At 33.4% G+C, this 20,434-nt stretch overlaps 1 protein-coding gene across 2 annotated transcripts; it reads left to right on the forward strand.

Moving 5' to 3' along the window:
- The first annotated feature begins 6,792 nt into the window (after positions 1 to 6,792).
- On the forward strand, positions 6,793 to 17,426 carry LOC110114425 (phytepsin). 2 transcript variants are annotated; one of them, XM_020847296.2, is made up of 14 exons: positions 6,793 to 6,924; positions 7,070 to 7,437; positions 7,591 to 7,651; positions 9,699 to 9,793; positions 9,880 to 9,992; positions 13,882 to 14,050; positions 14,211 to 14,250; positions 14,345 to 14,409; positions 15,240 to 15,353; positions 15,456 to 15,520; positions 15,594 to 15,750; positions 15,839 to 15,958; positions 16,063 to 16,151; positions 17,136 to 17,426. In XM_020847296.2, exons 2-14 carry the CDS (start codon positions 7,075 to 7,077, stop codon positions 17,218 to 17,220), a joined length of 1,536 nt encoding a protein of 511 aa, XP_020702955.1. In that variant the 5' UTR covers positions 6,793 to 6,924; positions 7,070 to 7,074; the 3' UTR covers positions 17,221 to 17,426. The 2 variants fall into 2 exon arrangements, with proteins under 2 accessions (XP_020702955.1, XP_020702954.1); XM_020847295.2 differs by having other exon boundaries at positions 6,799 to 6,949.
- The last annotated feature ends 3,008 nt before the right edge of the window (positions 17,427 to 20,434 follow it).

A 20,434-nucleotide genomic window follows, 5' to 3' on the forward strand; every position in this document is an offset into this window, starting at 1 on the left:
TTTTTTTTTCCTCTTTATTTTCTTTTTAAACTCATTTTATTTATTTTTCTCATAATTAACAGCCAATAATCATTCATTGCAAATCAATTTGATATCTAAAGATGATTAATTATATTAAAAAATTAAACAAATAATAAAAAATATAATTTTATTATTACTATTGATATTTACATCTTGATATAAAATTCATTTTAAAATACTTATATAAAATAGCCACTATCGGCTATAAATGACTATATATAACCAAGAGAACTTAAAATAAAATAAAATATCATCACTGCTAAGTCTCAATCCGCAGGCTCCTTATATTTACTTGAAATCATATAAAAATCACATAATAAGCTTATAAAGACCAACAATGAACCAAAACTCACTATTTATCTTTAATATAAGACAAAAGAACTAATATGTATACTACAATACTAATCAATATCAATCAATAGTAAAAATCAATATGATTAGTAAAATAAGAGTATCTCATGGAGCAAAAGGCATCTATCAATCTAGTAGAAAATTAACAAAAGTCTATAAATCTATAAAAGGTGTCGTAGTGAACAAATATTAATTATTTATCAGTTATATTCATACTCATAGTTCTATTATATACTTCATTAATCATTTATACTCTGCTTGTCAGCATAATTAGTAATTAATTATAAGCTACAACTAGGATAACATCACAAATCATCTTTAAAAAAGGCATGTTGTAACAACTAACCCATATATGTATATTATTAGTGGCCTAACACCATAGCACCGCATCTTGAATTTAGAGTTACTATAGAATAGAAACTATAATGTCATGATGGAAATTTTTGCTGTGCTCCCAACCTAGTGCTACAACGTTCAAACCACAACATTATTATGCTCTAGTTCATATAAAAATTTTAATTTTTATTTTAATTTTTTTTTTTTCATATTTCAAGTTGTTATATTGTAGTCGAGCAATTGATATCGGGGATCGTAGCAAGGCAATTGAGGTTAGAGGGACCATAGTCGGTGAGTGGCGAAGGCTAAAAGTACCTTAATTGACTGTCGATGAAGATCAGAGGGATCATAGTAGGGCAACCTAGGTCAGAGGGACCTTTGTAGGGTGACAAAGCTTAGGAGATTATTATCAGACAGCAATGGTTAAAGGGATTATAGTCGAGCGAAAATGATATAAGAAAACCTAATTGAGTGACTAAGGATGTAGGGAGTGTGGTCTAGAGAAGGAGGTCAGAGGGATCGTAGTTAGGGGATGGAGGTCAAAGAGACTATGGTATGATGATGATAATTAGAGGGATCGTAGTCAAATGATGGAGGTCGAATGGACCATAATATGGTGACTTAGGTTGGAAGGATCATACTTGATAGGAGACAAAGGGTAGGCATATACTTGCATGTGGAGGTAGGATAGAGGTTTGATGGCAGCGACTGGATGGAGGTCTGATGATAATGGTCAATCGGAGGTCTAGTAGCGACAGTCAAACTGAGGTCTAGAGGTGACGACAGCTTGATGGATATTCAATGATGGTCATACAATGATATTCTAGTGACGGCTACTAGGAGCAAGGGTTTGCTAGTGGCGATGCTACGAGATTCATACCTTAGAGCTCTCTTAAATCTTTAGCCAATGTTTAAGCCCCTTCCTCCAAAAAGTCCCCTTCATATAGAGTGTGTGGGTCTATTTATAGATTTTGAGAGTGAAATACTGTAAATATGGAGGAGATCTAAGGAACATTCATGGTGATCCATCTAATGTCCCATATTGCTTCCCTTAATCATAGTGTGTTAATGATGCCAAAACTAAGTAATATTGAGCTCATTGGATTTATCTCATCAAGCTGTTTGATTAAACTATAAGCATGAAATATTTAGATATCATTTGGTCACCCAGTTGGTATTTTGAAGCTTCTAAATATGTTTCAATATGTTATTTTGAGCCATTTGGACTAGAATTGTATCGATTTTGGAGTGGTTGGATTTGTCTCATCGAGGCATTTAGTATGAGCATACATTTGCTAAATCAGAGTTCAGATTGTCCCATATTTAATTTTGGAAGTTTTCAATTGAGATATGTCTCAAGATTCATGCTGGATTAAGGCAATTTTTAGTGACATATCAAGTATATATTTTTAAATGTTCATGGTCACTAAAGTAATGCTAGCCATAATAATTAAAATATAATGATATTGTACACCAAAATATCTCACTGAGTATATAGTCTCAAGGTCATATCAACACTAAATAAGTCGACATGATAAAGGAGGAAAAGATAGTAAACTCACAAGTACTATTGAGGATTTTGCAAGATCTGTGATAATGTCACTCAAGCACATTGGATCATTTACTTAGTCATCAAGCAAACTCTTGCTCGAACATTAGGCCGATGTGTTCAACCTTAGGATCAACTCAACTACTTCATAGGTCTACTTGCCTAATCTCAATTCAAAGTCACCTTAGCTTAAGGATTATTCACCCAACCAATAAAGAGTAGTAACCTAAATCTCTCTTAGGCCAACAATTTCATCAAAAAGTTGGCTATCTCAACCAAGGATCCTATGACTTTATTTATGGACCTACATCATCATGTAACTAGTCGATGACTTTTTCTAATTGTTCGTTTACATGTTGGCAAAATTTTCTCTACTGTTGTTTTATCTGTAAAAATTCAGATATTTGCTTTTCAGTATTTATTTTATTCAACAGTCTATTTGTTGGTAACTTTTAATTAAGATTAATTTGTTTATACTTGCCTGATAAAATTTAATTTAAGTTTCTGAATAATTGCATTCCAGATTTAACTTTAGAGCATCCGATAGAAGTAATAAAGAGTAGGAGACATTTAATGAAAATATATTTTCAAATTGAAAAAAAAGGTTTGACTTTTATGTAGAAAGTCATAATATTGTGCATAATAATGTTAGACGAAGTTGTGACGACCTAATAAAGAAGAGTCAACATATTGATTTTGTGTTCTAAAAGCAATCAGACCAAACTAAAATTGAATATCACATGTATATGAATACTCGTTTGATTGTATAAGTTTTTTTTTTTTTAAATACAATGATTGGCTTTTTGGGAACATGATGAGTCTTCTAAATTAAAAATATTGGGTAATTTTTTTGAATTGGTGCAGTTTCTAGATCAATATAACAAAGACATATAAGATTACACCTGATATTTAGAAAGATATCATAAGAGCAACAACTATTATAATTACTAAATTCATAATTGAGGAGATTGATGATAATTTTTCTCAGTTTTACTTGATGACGTGACACATCTACAAAAAAGCAAATTACAATTATAGTGCACTTTATTAACAACAAAGGCCAAATAATTGAGCATTTTTTTTTTGGGATTACACATGCATCATATACAATAACAAGTAGTCTCAAAATTACAATCGAACAACTCCTTTTAACTTATGGATTGAGCATTTCTAGAATGCATGATCAAGATTTTGATGCTGCTAGCAATATGAGATGGGAGATTAATGGTCTAAAGGCTCTATTTCTAAATGAAAATAAATCAATACATTATATTCATTATTTCTCACATCAGCTTTAGTTAGTATTGATATTAGTTATGAAAACTCATATTCAAATTGCTTTGTTATTTATTTTAATTTTAAATATGATGAATATTGTTAGTGTTTCATACCATTGTGATCAATTTCGAGATATATAATGATAGAAGACATTAAATGAATTACATAGTGGAGAATTAATAATTTGGCGAGGCTTGAATCAAGAAATAACTCTTATGCCTATAGGTGATACACGATGGGTTTTATATTACGAATCAATTACAAGAGTGATCATAATGTTCTCTACAATGATTAATATTCTTAAAATTATTTTGGAAGATGGTGTAAGCTCAAAATAAAGAGGTGAGGCATATGCATATTAAAATCATTATAAACCTTTAAATTTTGTTTTCGCCTATATTAAATGAAAGATGTACTTGGTACCACTATTAAACTATCACAAGTTTTATAAAGAGGAGAATAAAATATTTTAAATGCTATATCTTTGATTCATATATATAAAATGAGATTGCAAGATATGAGAGATAATAAGTTGATGTACTTCATCAATAAAGTAACTTTATTTTGCAAGCAACATAAAATAAATGTTCCACCTATGGATAATAAATGTGTTTCTTGTGGTAGACCTCATCGTAGAGCTCAAGATTAAATAAATTTATATCATTTTTTGGTTAAAACTTTCTACAATATTATTGATATACAATTTCAAAAGCTGAACAATCATTTTATAGAAGCAAATACTGAGTTGTTTTTTTCTATTATTTTCTTAAATCCTAATAATGAATTTTATATATTTAATAAAGACAAGTTGATTAGATGATACAGTTTTATCCAACTGATTTTACTCTTTTTGATTAGACAATTCTTGAAAAACAATTGAACACTTATATTATGGACATGCGATGTGATGATCAATTCTTTTCATTAAAAAATATAGAAAGTCTTGTTGAGAAAATGATCGAAAGTAGGAATGATATTATTGCAGCCGTCCCAAACGCACTCTTAATTAGCATTGGTAACAGTTGTGAAAAATTATGTTCAAATTACTTTGTTATTTACTATAACTTTAAATGTGTTGAATATTATTGGTATTTCATGTAACCATCATGATCAATTTCAAGATATACAATGATAGAAGACATTAAATGAATTACAGAGTGGAGAACTAATAATAGGGCAAGACTTAAATTAAGAAATAACTCTTAGGCGTACAAGTGATACACGATAGGGTTTATATTTTGAATCAATTACATGATTGATTATAATTTTCTCAACAGTAATTAATGTTCTCAAAATTATTTTGGAAGATAGTGTAATCTCAAAATAAAAAGGTGATGCATATGCATTATTGGAATCATTATAAACCTTTGAATTTTCTTTTTACATATATCAGATGAAAGATGTACTTGATATCAATATTAAACTATCACAAGTTTTGTGGAGAGGAGAACAAATATCATAAATGCAATGTCTTTGATTCATGTATGTAAAATGAGAGAGCAAGATATGAGAGATAATAAGTTGATAGACTTCATCAATAAAGTAACCTTATTTTGTGAGCATCATAAAATAAATGTTCCACATATGGATGATAAATGGGTTGCTTGTGGTCGACCATGCCGTAGAGCTCAAGATTAAACAAATTTATATTATTTTTAGGTTAAAATTTTCTATATTGTTATTGATATGCAATTTCAAAAGTTGAACAATCATTTTATAGAAGAAAATACTGAGTTGTTTTTGTCTATTGCTTTCTTAAGTCCTAATAATGAATTTTATGTATTCAACAAAAACAAGTTGGTTAGAATGATATAGTTTTATGCAGCTGATTTTACTCTTTTTGACTAGGCAATTCTTAAAAATCAACTGAACACTTATATTATAGATATACAATTTGATGATCAGTTCTTTTTATTAAAAGATATAAGAAGTCTTGTTGAGAAAATGATCCAAAATAAGAAGGATATTATATATAATCTTATTTTTAGACTACTGAAATTGACATTATTATTACACGTTGCAACAGTAGGTGTTGAAAAAGTATTTTCTAGCATGAATATTATAAAAAAAAATGACTGCGAAATAAAATTGGTGATCAATAGCTGAATGATATGTTAATCACTTATATTGAGAAAAGAAATTTTAGATTGTATTGATAATATAGTAATTATTCAAATTTTTCAGAATATGAAGAGTAGACATTATAAACTGTAATTTATTTTTTATCTTATAGTTAATATTCTACCTCTTTAGATAATAAATTGAATTTTTTTTTTAATTGCCTATGCCGATCCTAAGCCTGGATGAAAAAAAATTTGATGAAAAAAAAAGTTAGGCTCCTCTGAAATAAATTTTCTGGCTCAAATCTTCTTATAAGTTTTACTAGTAAAATTCTTACATTGTCTTGAACACATTTAGATCCAACATATTTTGATATGTTAATTAACATTAAATATTAGATATAATACATAATTATGTATAATTCTTAATGCAACACATCATTTTGTTTTATTTTATGAAAAAAGCAGCAAATATATAATTTTTTCTCTTATAAAAAAATATTCATGACTTATTCATTTGTGGAGACAATTGACACCACATAATAATTGTTCTTGAGTGCTTAAACTTATGAGGTACATATTGAAAATAATTTTGAGAATTCTTATACATCAAATCCGAGCACCTATCCTGAAAAAAAAAAAAAATCTCAACCAGCTAAAGAGTAATTCTAGCCACAAATTCTAAATGAGTCAACATTATGAGAAATTACTACGTGCGAAGTTCGAACAGTTCTACTTTCAAACTCCAATGAAATCGTTACATATAGACTTATACATCGTATACTTAAGTTCATACACATCTTATATACAGTATGTACAAACTCACATATCATAATTTCATTAGAATTTAAATATAAAATTATATTCAGACTCCGCACGTAATGATTTCACCCACATTATAAACCAACTTGGGGGTCCCTATAATTTTTGAAGACAATTCACTAATTGAATCATTAATTAATTGATATTATTCCGCAGAAGGCATCCAAATTCCCTCCACTGGAAGCATCCTCAAACGCGGGTCCCATCGGCCATTAGCCTCGTCTATGCGACTTCCCGTCGTTATCTCCAACAAGGACCACCTCCCCGCATAAATCCATAGATAAGTTCTCGTGACCTCACGGTAAGTTAAACTCCGAGGGGGAACGTGATTTAACGGCTATGATAATTCCTACAATATCGGACGGGTGGCACGACGTACGATCAAACTGACACTCGATGGACTTTCTATATATTACCCCGGACCCGATTGGCGAGTGGCATCTTTCCGCATTCGTAATTTGGTGCGCTGTCGTCTTCTTCTTCTACACGGCGGTGATTTCTTCCTCGGTGAGCAAAGTTTCTTCAGTTACTCGTGAGATTTTTCACTCCGATCTTTGAAGATATCATACTTTTATGTTGCAATTGTTGATTGATTGTTCGGTGTTGCTTTTGATACGTTTGATCTGAAATTTCTCTTGTTTTGATCGACTAGTTTTCATGGGGAATGCGCGTGGGATTGCTTCGGCGTTTCTTGTTGTGACGATCGTTCTTCTTCCGCTGATTCTCTCGGTTTCTGCGGAAGGATTCGTGAGGGTCGCGCTGAAGAAGAGACCGCTGGATGAGATCAGCAGGACTGCTGCAAGGCTTGTTAATGATGAGGCGGAACCCCTTAAAGCAAGAGGGATTGGCCTCAGCGGAGTTGGGGATGGGTCAGAGGAGGATATTGTACGGTTAAAGAATTACATGAATGCTCAGTACTATGGGGAGATCGGCATCGGCTCGCCTCCGCAGAAGTTCACAGTGGTATTTGATACTGGAAGCTCGAACCTATGGGTTCCATCGGCAAAGTGCTACTTTTCGGTAAGTACTTTATTTGAGTAAAACTTTTGCTGTTGGTACGGGCACATAGATTGGTCATGCTTCAGAATTGGTTATTGCGTGAAACTTGTCTTGTTTTACTATTAATTATGATTAAACAGATGTTTACTTTAGTTGTTCTTTTACGATTTGCAGGTCGCTTGCCTTTTCCATTCAAAGTATAAGTCCGGCAAATCAAGCACCTATAAGAAGAATGGTTTGTCTTTTCTCATAGTCATTCTCTTTGTTGTTATAGTTTTTGATGTTGAGCCTGTCCTGCTTGGGCTATTGTCTAGAATTTTTGACATTTTTTTTGTCTTCTTTTTATGCTTAAAAAATATTTATGCTTAACGTTTTGAAGATCCAAAATGGTTGTTCTCCCTAGAATAAAAAAACAGAACAAACTTTTGCCCTACATTTAACCTGTTGGGAAGTACGGGTTAGTTTCTTTAGGATATTGTCATGAGGTGTAGATAGTAGGTTTAGTACGACTAAGGGTATGATTGGGATTTGCTTTTCACCGCAATCATAGTTTCGTTTGGCTATTATTTTCTCGCTTCTTTCTCACAGTTTTCTAGAAATTTTCATGTGGGAAACCATTTTTTTCAACCAGAGTTGCTAATGCGGGGTAGCTTTAAGAAAATAACTGTTCAATTTTTTTAACAAAAGAATATTTATAACATGCACAAAAGCTTAAAAAAAAATTAACTTTTCCTACGACAGTTTCACAATCAGCTTTACAAAATGATGTAGCTGTCCCAAATAAATCATAATACCTATAGTTATTATTATCCAAGCAATAAAGCCCTTTTCTAAGTATGCCTAATATTCATATTGAAATATGCAATTTCATAGCTATCATGGTGCTAGGTGGAGAAAAGGGCTCACGAGAAAAATATTACAAACATGTAAATTTTATGTTGAATGTGTGATAGCACAAATCTCAGTTATTCTCATCTTTAAAAATATTATGTCGGCAATGATCATAATATGATGTGGAGTAAGATATCTGATATTCACATTGGAGGGAAGAGGAAGCATTGATTTTGTATGGAGCGGGATTATCGTGACAAGGATTCAAAGGGAATGGGTCGTTCAAAATAGCATGAGAAAAGTTGCTTAAAGGGATTGGCTAACCTAGAAATATTGCTGAATGTGTTGTAAGAAGGGGCAAATTATTTGTGAGTAGGAGTTTAAAAGCTATGGAAACACTTTTATTTTAGATTTCATTGATTGCTCCTAGCCTCCTATAGATAATAGTGAATAGTGCTGTGACTGATTATGATGGTGATGTTCTGACTTTTAGGCAGTGTTTGTTTATTCTTCTTGAAAACAATTGTGATACCCAGTACTTATGAGATCCTCTTCCATGAAGTGCAATCTGAACACTAAACATTGAATGACGATGTGAAAAATCTTGAAATATGAATTGGAAGATATCATTAAGGAATAAAAATTTGGAGAGAAAAAAATTGGCTTTCAATCTAATCCGGTCAAATGGCATAGCTGGTGTTTAGCTCTTGTCGGAAGTTTTTTTTTTCTGCCTTTAAAATGGGTGTTCAAGGAGTTCTGGAATAATTTTCTCATAAGAGAGCTATTAATTCTCATACTGTGTTTAAGTCTCATGTATTTGAAACATGGCCAGCACAACCACAATGATCCTTTTCACACTCTTTAAATATTCAATCTTTGCACTTGGTTTCTTGAGTCGTGACTTTGGATCTCTTATGTTGAAAATCTAAATAATTGTAATTATATTTAACTGGAAAAAAATTCTGTTCGAATTGTTTTAATATGCAGCATCATTCATGAGTTTGTAATTAAAGTGAGTTGTTTTATTTTTGTTTTTGAAGTTGCGTATGTTTTACTCGTGTTGAAAATCCTCAACCTTCGTGCTTGGCATCAGGAATCAAATGATTTCATACTTTGAGCATAAAAATTATCATGCAGCTTAATGCATCTGCGCTACTTTACTAAAAAATGTTTGTCTGCCAATGAAAGTTAACTTTTGAGCGCCAATACTTGGATGCACATAAATGTTTCTAGCTTTTCTGTTTCAACTCTTTAAAACTCCTGTTATTTATTAACTTAGTCCTATATTTAAAGCATAACTTGTCTAATATCTTTTCTTCATGATGATCTTCTGTCATGCTGCTCAGTTTCTATTGTTTCCTCTTTATTATAACTTCTTTCTCGTTGAATTTACTGAAAGGCCACTCTTTAGAAGAGTATTTTATGACTTCTCTGTCTATTGTTTGGACCAGGGCAATCTGCTGCGATTCAATATGGAACTGGGGCGATTGCTGGGTTCCTCAGTCAAGACCATCTTACTGTTGGCGACCTTCTCGTGAAAGATCAGGTATGTTCTGTAGAAATTGTTTACGTATAGGTTGATTAATTTTGTTTGTGATATGGAGTAGGTTTTGATATCATTGGTGTTCACAGGTTTTTATTGAAGCCACTAGGGAGCCAGGTGTCACTTTCTTGGTGGCGAAATTTGATGGCATACTTGGTCTAGGATTTAAAGAAATTTCAGTTGATAAGGTGGTACCTGTATGGTAAGCATATCAGTCTTTTGATCTAAATGACTTGGTTTTTCTTTGCGTGCTTATTCAAGCTTTACCTAAAGCATTAGTTTGTGCTTCTTCATTTCTAGCTTTTTCTAATGTGATACATTTACCAGTTCTATATTTAAAAAACTTTTTGCATCCTTCATGAAAAAAATCACATTATCATTGTCCCAGTAGAAGTATGGACTAAAAAAATGTGGCATTGCTGCGTTTGGTAATGACAAATGAACACTTAGATTTTTGATTAGTTCATGTTATGATGGAAAATTGTTTTATTACATACGTATGATACACAAGCATTGAATTATTAAAAGAACTTTCAATTGTTACCATCAAAATTTCAAAAAATACACATTGTAAACTTTAGAAAGTATTATAAAATGTACTTTGCATAATATATTCATCTATTTTAAGAAAGAATATTTTTGTTGAAGTTGCATTCGAAGATACCCGAACAAGTTTTGGTTGTAATAGGACATCTCACTATATAAAGTACCCATGAAAAATAGGGCATCAGAAAAAATCCCTTCAAAAACCATTTTTGGTGAACCAAAATCTGCTGAAAATGACTTTCTTGGTGGATTAGATTGCTGATACTTCCGGCGGTTATATTGCTATAAAGGGTTGGCTGTTGTAAGTTTTTTATGGAATATTTATCGAATTTTCTGCTACATGATTGAGATCTGCAGAAGGCTTGATGCTATTTTTGTTTGGGTGCATCATTCTTATTGAGTCAATAATCTGTATGTTGTCCATTAAACATAGCATACATTAGATAGCAAGTCTTAAATATAAAATAACAATATTCACTCGTTTAAGAATAGCACAATCAAAAATAAAAATTAAATTTACCTAAAAAGCAAAAAATTAGAGTTCTCACAAACAAACATTCACTCCTTTTCTCTTTGCTTTCATTCATTCAACTCCTTCCTATTATCACCTCTTTCTCTTATCTTACCGTGGACTCATTCACTGTTGAACTGTGCATCGACATGTGTTTGTATCTGTACATTCATATGTGCTTGTAGATCCTTGGTCCTAGCAATCACTTGGTGCATCACTATCTCTTGTAACTCATCCCTTACATAACTTTGGGTGGATATAGGAGGACTAAGAGTCATAAGCTATCTACTTGGAGCCTAATCCATAAATTATCCCCTTTTTTCTTCCAAAATCCTATGTCAACAACCCATAATTTGATTTTTAGGATGATCCACTTAAACATCCATCTTTTATCTTTTATAGAATTCTGGCTTTGTATATCTTTCAATCACATTTATCATCCTGTAAAAGATGACTATTTATGATATTTTGAAATGATTAAATAATTAATGTTTATATTTTAAATTACTCATATTTACAAACTCTTTACGATTTGTTGTGCCCCCATTATAATTTCATTTCCCTTTGATTGATGCATGTATGCAGCTCGACTGTGGTATAGTCATTTTGTTCAAAAAACATTAAATAAAATAATGAACAAATACAACAACATAATTACATTATTTAAGTAATCTAAATCTCCTCGTCCATCTCCCTATGTTTTTTGTGGAACATAGCTGCAAGTATGAAGGGAGGTGCTCTTTACTTTGCAGTTAAAAGTGCAATTATGTTTTGTGCTGCTTCCTCTACTTCTTCACAGACTCTAACCTTCTCTTAATATGCTCCAAATTTCCATACTGTGCACATAATCCGACCCACATGCCCTCCGCATTCCACTAAGGCCATTGTCTTGATTTGCAAATATTAGTAAATATCACTTAGAGCTGAATTGCATTGCTCAAAGTTCCTCATGACCTGGTCATGTTGTTGGGAAAAGCTAAATCTAGCTATCTGCAATATAAAAATAAATTATTGATATCTCAAAGTTATAGATTTTTAAAATAAAAATGTCAAATTTGTTGCCTCAAACTTATGAAGATACATGTGAACTTTTGAAGGTATCTTCTTAATGATAAACATCAGGAACATTAAATTTACTCATGATATCTCTTATTTAATATTTTGTTTAATGAGGTGGGTTAAACTTGCATATTTTAACTTAGTAAAAAAAGAAATCTCAAAGGATAATCGTTATTAATTGTGTAAAGAGAATCATATTTAAGTCTTACATTTGACTAGGAAGCTCAATGTATAGATTGTGCTTATGCGTAGTATGTCTACAATCCTTTAGTGATGGGTAGGTGTGTGGTCAATAGGGCTATTTGAGGGATAATAAAAAAGCTCAGGATAGTTAGATTATCTAACAAAATGAGATGGTGGAGGTAGTAGCTTGGTTATGCGTAGGAATGATGGTTTATATAGATGGTTGGTTCTGCATAGAGTGGCAGTGGAAAAGGTGAATATGAGATTGAGTGGTATGTGCAACTATTAGGGAGAGGCAGATTGTTAAATTGTGAATTGTTGGTGTGTTGCAAGTGACAGTGGTGATGAGAGTAGTGGGTGGAGTGTAGGTTTGTGGTGTTAATTGGGCTGGCATCAATCTTGTTGCGCTGTTTGAAAATTATATATTTATGAGATTTGCCCTTTTGCCATTTCTTCTGCTGGCTAAGACTTTAAATAATTTATTCATAAATCTACATGAAAATATTATAAAAATTAGTATTAACTTTAGAACGAGTAATATAACAATTAAGATAATTTAATATAATAATATATAACTGCATATGTATATAATGTGCTAGCACAACTGTGAATAGACTATAAGAACAAGTATATGATGTCACTTAATGATATTAGCATATATAAACATATAAACTAATATTCAAAACCTATAGGACCGACTTATTTGTAGTATTTTTAAACATAAGAGACTTGGCACATGAATCACAATGCAAATATTCACCGAGTCAATTATATAATAAATGTTCAAGAATATAAATCTAAATTAATATTTGGTTTACACAAGGATTTTGACAATGTTAGATACTGAACAACCTACTATTATTAAACAATTTTATAGTCCACTACAGCTAGCGTGGTTAAACATTTTTATAGTCCACTACAGCTAGCGTGGAAGGAGGGAAATAAGATAAAGCTATCTAGGGTTAGGTGTCTTTCAATTTAGAAAGCTTGAAGATGATATTTCTATATTTTTTAATTATTAAGTCTAGAATTTAGTCAATCTCACTTTCTAAGCTGATTTAATTTATATTATACTGTATCAAATTCTATAGTGTTGTCAATATCAGTTTCTAAACTTCAAAACTGAGTTAAATTATACTATGTTCCTTCAAATTCTTGCTAGTTTGAAACTAATTTTCATCTTTTACCTCTTTTTATATGTAATTTTGATAAAGAGGGTGGTGTTAGAGCAGTGGTAACTTGCTTTATTTGTGATCTTGGGGTCACTTGCTTTCAGTCATGAAAACAACCTCTTGACTTTGTAGAGGTAAGATTGTATACATCAAGCACTCCCCAGATCTTGCATCGGTGGAAGCTTCATATATAGTTTACAACCTTTATATGCTACTTTAATAAAAATAGCTTTATATTAATTTAAATTGCCTTTGTAATACATACATGTCATTTGAATATAAAAATGAAAACCCTATATTCAATTACTTTTACATTTTCATGTTTTTAATTATGCACGTGTTATTTGTAGTCTTTTTTACCGTATATTTGGGTGAGTAAAATGAATAAAACTTATGGACATCAATCTCCATTTAAAATAGTAATCCAGATCATGTATCTCAATTTAGTTATGCTTTGTTGAGCATCACTAGAACCGGCTCAATCTATTTTAGAAAACACTTTTGGTTTGTTATGAGTATGGTTTCACTCTTGTAGTCCATTGAAGATGCAAGCCTATCGTATTTGTTGATTGAATGGTTATAAGTTGTCTTCTGATAAACTTTTTCCTTTTTTCTTTCAGGTACAACATGGTGGATCAAGGTCTTATTAAAGATCCTGTTTTCTCTTTCTGGTTAAATAGGAACTCTAAGGATGGTGAGGGAGGTGAACTAGTGTTTGGAGGTTCTGACCCTAAACATTACAAGGGTGAACACACTTATGTCCCCGTGACTCTGAAGGGCTACTGGCAGGTGGGATGCTTTAGTTACCCATTTGATTGATTAGGGCTATCTTTTTAAATTAATTTCATCTGGCACAAGGATAGTGAAAGCGGTGATGATTCTTGTAAAACTAGTTTTTTCTTGCTGATCCTTACTATAACTAATATTTTTCTGAAATTGTGTGATGCAGTTTAATATAGGTGATGTTCTTGTTGGTGGTAAAAAAACTGGTAGCCATTCAAACTTCTCATAATTTAAATTCCTTTGTATTTTACTAAAATTCTTACCACATAATCTAATTTTCATTTATATTTTGACTGCCAGGTTTCTGTGCTGGCGGCTGTGCAGCTATAGCTGATTCTGGTACTTCTTTGATTGCTGGACCAACTGTAAGTTGTTATATCTAATCAGCGATTTTGTTTAATGCACTAACTTGTTTGGAAGCTTCTACGTGGGTGGTCTGGGAGGGAAATGTTAATATTTTCTTCCAGTTCATTCGTTCACGTTTTATGCCTATGGTTCTATGTTTTCCAATCCATGCTATAAATCTATTGATTTTGTTTTCATAAAGAAAATTTCCATGTATGAGGGTGGAGTCCAGGTTTTGGAAAATCTTATTTGCCATATCATAAATTCATAATGAATTCTTCTATGGTGCATAAAGAATACCTGTAACTCTTGGTAGGGATGCCAATTTCGGGTCACGGGTTGGGTTTGGGTCGAATTTGAAATAGACCCGACACTATTCGGGTTAACCCAAACCCGACCTATTTTTGCAAACGGGTCGGTTTTTTGGACCCGAACCCAACCCGCTTCGGGTCTGAGTCAACCCGACACGACCCAAATGACACAGTGCCAATAAAAAACTGCTAGTTTTCGGGTTCTAAAACAGTCAATCTCCGCTTTTTGGGTAAAAAAGGGTCTATCTTTGGTTGCCGGGTCAAAATTGGGTCAATTTCGGTTCAAAGGGTCAACTCGAACCCAAACCCGGAATTTTTTGGTCGGATTCGAGTCGGATTTTCAGGTCGTGTCAAATATTGACACCCCTAACTCTTGGTGTAGGGTTGAGGTTCATATTTTCAGTTTTCTTGTGTGTTACTTGTCTTATGATAAGCCATTTGGAATATCTAGTATTATACTTGGATAATGTAGGGTCATTCTGAATCTTTCTTAAAAATTAATTTACTTCGTTTAGGTGCTGACTTTTTGTTCCATACAGACAATCATTACAGAAATTAACCAGAAAATTGGAGCTGCTGGTGTTGTTAGCCAAGAATGCAAATCAGTAGTTGCTCAATACGGGCAACAAATTCTGGATCTGTTGCTGGCCGAGGTATCAATAAATTTTGTCACTTTCACATAACACTTGCATTCTGTTTTGTATCATTTGCGGAAAAAATATATTAATACGCGCTAAATATGATTTATTTTACAGGCACAACCAACGACGATATGCTCTCAGATTGGTCTCTGTGCCTTTGATGGGACTCACTCAGTAAGGTGAGAAATCAGCATCTTTCTTTGCATCTATTTGAAACTTCCCATTTATTTGACTAAAAAATGTGTAACGCAGCATTGGCATTGAGAGCGTGGTGAAGGACAATGGGGCTACATCTTCCCTTGGTAGGAGTGATGCCATGTGCACTGCCTGTGAAATGTCTGTTGTTTGGATGCAAAATCAGTTGAAGGAGAATAAAACACAGGAGCTCATACTGAACTATGTCAACCAGGTAAATAAACACTAAACGATTATATTCTCCCTTTTTTTTTTTTTTTCAATTAAGCAGTTTGAGGCTAATATTTTCTGCAAGAATCCAGCTGTGCGAGCGACTTCCTAGTCCGATGGGTGAGTCCGCCGTCGATTGCGGTGCCATTTCTTCAATGCCCGGCGTTTCCTTCACCATTGCCGGCAAGACGTTCGACCTAACAGCTGAGCAGGTAAATCATATGGGGATTTTATAAGCTTGAAGCTATGATAGCTTATTATCAAAGAACAATAAATTTTGTTTAATTAATTTATTTTCGTTTGAAACTTCTTTTAGTATATTCTGAAAGTTGGCGAGGGAGCAGCCGCCCAATGCATAAGTGGATTCACAGCTTTGGACGTGGCCCCTCCTCGTGGTCCTCTATGGTATGTTCCTCGCAGGCCATTCCTCCATTTTCTGAAGATAAAACTTACAAAGGTTTTTTGGCACAGTTTTTTCCCAGCTTTTTTTCTTTAGAAGAAGGCTGTCATAGTTTTATGTAGGAAAATTGGTGAGAGTAAGCATATAGTGCAGCGGCGGATCCAATCTTAATTTTCAGGGGGACAACCAACCTTAATTTTCAGGGGGGACAAACTTATAAGTAGAAGTGTTGAGTTTTTTTTTTTCATAAATATCCTTACAACCAAAATTTGTTTCGAGAGCGCTGCCTCTCGACCCCTATTTGTTCATCGTTGTATGCTTTGTAGATATGTTGGGGGTCCAAAGGGGTAGCGCCTACCCCCGAAACAAATTTTGATTGTAAGGATATTTTTGGATTATGTTTACTATTTCTCTTTGTATTTGATTCATCGTTCCTTAGCAGTAACATCTCTACACAATGTGTTTAATTATGTTTGAGCAATTGCCTAAAGACTATAGTATTTTAAAACTTTTAGGGGGGGGGGGGGGGGGTGGGGGGGGGGGCAATTGCCTAAGAACCCTTATAATAAAGATTGAAAAATACATGGTGGGGGATAAATTACCTAAAGAATTATATAATAAAGATTTTTTTTTTTTAAGGGGTAAGCCTTAGGCTTCGTTTGGGACAGCTTTCATACTACTTTCTAAAGCAACTTTCCAGTATAAAATTTTCTAATTCAAGAATTTTTTGTACTAGAAATCTATTTTAGAAAGCAACAAAAAAACTATCCCAAATGAAGTCTTAAGGTGGATCAGCCCATGGCATAGTGTGATAACTATTAAAAAATTATTATCTGGCTTTTTAAAAAAGAAATTCTAATATCCAAAACAGCTTTTCAATAATCAATTTGTCCCATAACATTCATAGCTATTTTGAGAAAGCAGTTGTGCCAAAGGAATCTTGAATGGAGGGGCATGTAATACTAATTTTCTATGGCTGATGGCTGCAGGATTCTGGGAGACGTATTCATGGGAGTCTATCACACAGAGTTCGACTACGGAAACCTGAGGGTTGGGTTTGCGAAAGCTGCTTAATGTATAGACAGCTCTGCTAATACTACATAAGAACGTTTCAGGACAAAGGAAAACACTTGTTATGCAAAGTTAGGATTGTAATGTGCTATACTAATTTTGTTTTAAGACATACAAACTTCATTTTCTTCTTATGGGAATGAATGTTAATGTGCTATACTAATCTGTGTTTCCTTTTTTTTATTTTTTTGGTATTTAGCTGTTAAAAATTTGTATGTTGATGTGCTGATTGTTTCTACGAAATGCTTTGAAACAACATTTCTAAGATTTGAAGATATATTCTATTTTTTTCTTTTAATTTCCTGACATTACCAAATGTGTGAATAAGGGCCTTTTGGGATGATTGTAGTCTTTTTGTAAAGATGATGATAGAGTTGTTGTGTAGGGGTGTAAATGTGTTGATTCAAGTATGTGTTTAACCGAATTAAGCTTGTTTATTTTTTACTAAGCTCGAGCTCGTTTACTAAGCTAAAGCTCGACTTGTTAAAAGATTTATATGATCGAGCTAGGCTTGATGCTCGAGCTTGATTTGATTGTTGAGTTCGATTTTTTAAATTTAAATTATTTTTTTTGTTTTTTATATACAATTAATTTTAAAAGTTAATTGAGTGGCTTAATGAGCTTTCGAGTTGAGCTTGAGCTCAAGCTCATTTAATATATGGGCTCGAGTTCAAACTTGTTGCTTGATAAGTTCAACTTGTCAGCTCAAATTGGCTTGGCCTATTTTAAGTTCAAGTTTGATTGTCCATGCTTTTAGTGCAAACTCGATAAGTTCAAGTTCGACTGTCCATGCTTTTAGTGCAAATTGAATTTGACACTAAATTTAAGAATTTCATCTGTGCTAGCTCTCCTCAACTTCTAAATAGATTTGTTCCTTTGTTTGAGATATTTTTTTAATTGTTTTTTAAAATAATTTTCTATTATAAAAATTTTAAAACTCAAAAATTATTTTAGAAAACAATAAAAAAATTATTCCAAATAAAATCTTAAATAAGATAAACTATTATATAAATTAAGAAATTACTTTAAAAATAGTCAAAAAGCTACCTTCAACGAAGCATAAATAATCTTGACTATTCAAGCAATGAAACAAAGTGGTTGCAAAATGAATTCATCATTGTATGTATGATCTATAAGGCAAGTGAGCAATTTGGGGAGATTTTTATGTGCTCGAGATATATTTTGAGAGGCCATATATCTAACATATTTCACTGAGTTGAAGAGTAACAACGAAAGATTTATTTTGAGAGTTTACTTTGGTTGGTTGAAAGTCTACACCAGATACCAAACATGCCCCCATTAAACAATACTGTCATCTTTTATTAATGTCCTGTAGCCTACCATTACATCGAGAGAAGCTCTCCAACCAAAATTTTGCATTATATATATTTTCCCTCAATAAGCTCTCTCATAACGGAGAGATTATTTTGTGCGGACGCCGTCTGAAGATCGATCATAATACGTCATGTCAGCAGTACCAAGTTCGGTACTGAGCGGTATTGAACCACAGTACCGAGCAGTAATGAGCCGGGTACCGAGCAGTGGGTGACGTGGCGCATTTAGTTGGTCTCCGGACAGCGATCGGCATCCGCACATAATAATTTCGCCTCATAACAAGCTCTCAGTCTCCTTCAAATGCTGCAAATATTGTCGAAGTCCGTCCCAAGTGAAAAATTACTACGTGCGGTGTTTTGAAGAATCCGGAGATCAATCCGTACACGCCATGTTACCTAATACACATGCAGTATATTGGATGATGTGCCGTATCCGTACTGACCTAAATCCTAAACTTGATTAATTATCAAGCTCAAATCATAGATGACTTGAGCTCGATTCCTTATATAAACAGTAGGTCTAGAAAGTCTAAAATCAAGTCCACGTAGGCCTCATCACCCAGCAGGAGCGGTCCGGTCACCTCCCTTATCCTTCAATGAGGAAAATAAGAGTTTTTGACCGTTTCTCTCTCTCTCCCCCACTTCGCCTGCACTATCGCTGCAGCGCGGTGGACTCGATCCAGTAAGCGGTTCGATCACCACTTGACTCCCTCTTCCCGCCGCCTTCCCGCCATCTGAGGACTTCCTTCCTCTCCTTTCCGCCATCTGTCCACTCCGTCGTTTCTCGTCGTCAAATTCTTAAAAAAAAAAAAAAAAAGATTTACTACTAATCGTCTAAACGGCTGAATCCGAATCCCTTCTTCCTTCCCTTTCTCTCTTATATAAAATGCCTGAAAGACCTCAGACCTGAAACACTATTACTTGATACGCATCTCTTCTCTCTTCCTCTCTTATCTTCTTCATTCAATTCATTCCATGGGTCCCGTTGACTTGCCGATGAGCCTCGACTCGCCGACAATGGAGGCCGACGAGGACCGGAGAGTGGTCAACGAAATGGACTTCTTTTCAATGGAGAAGAGCCGGACCGAAACAGAGCAGGAAGCTTATAAGACTCAGAATCTAAACCTAGAGAAGGAGGATCTCACCATGGATGTTAGTATCCATCCTCTGCAACGCCTTGTTTTATAAATTTAAAATTTGTATTGTTTTTAGAATTGATTTTTAAATTCAAGCGATTAAATGAGAATTTATCAGCAGATTAATTTGCTTGCTTTCATTTGTAGACTGGACTGCACCTTCTTTCCGGCAGCGATCTCTCAATGGGCGATGGATTCTTAGTAGCTGCTCAGGAAACTGATGAAAAGAAGAGCGAGGTTAGCATCGCTCATGATCTTTAATTCTCCATCGTTCAGAGGCTCTGTGTATTAAAAACCACATTTGTATTAATGCGATTCAAAGTAATTATTGAAAAATTAGGATGAATTTGATTTATGATTAAAAAAAATGCAGAGTAAAAAGAATATAATGCAAAATAAATGTAATGTATTTGAAGATGTTTGGATAAGTGGAGGTGAAAATCAAGAGATTATAAATTTTATTTGGCTTTAATTAAAATGAATATAATGTAATGTAAAAAATGATGGGGGTGGCTAGCAATAGTTTGTGATGATGGTGGCGGCAGTTGGCAGGCGGTGGTGGTCGGCACCAACGATAGCTTCGGGTGGTGGTAGTTGACGAGAGGCCACCGGTAAAGACAGATGACGATTAGTGATAATACAGTTATCTTACAATGAAAATGGAATTCAGTCAAAATTGACGAGTTTACAACACATCAAAAAAAAACAAGTTAAAAAGATAATTTATTAAAATTTCTCATTACATTC

Source organism: Dendrobium catenatum, unplaced genomic scaffold (genome assembly GCF_001605985.2).
Source record: "Dendrobium catenatum unplaced genomic scaffold, ASM160598v2 fragScaff_scaffold_798, whole genome shotgun sequence".
Taxonomy (NCBI): Eukaryota; Viridiplantae; Streptophyta; class Magnoliopsida; order Asparagales; family Orchidaceae; genus Dendrobium; species Dendrobium catenatum.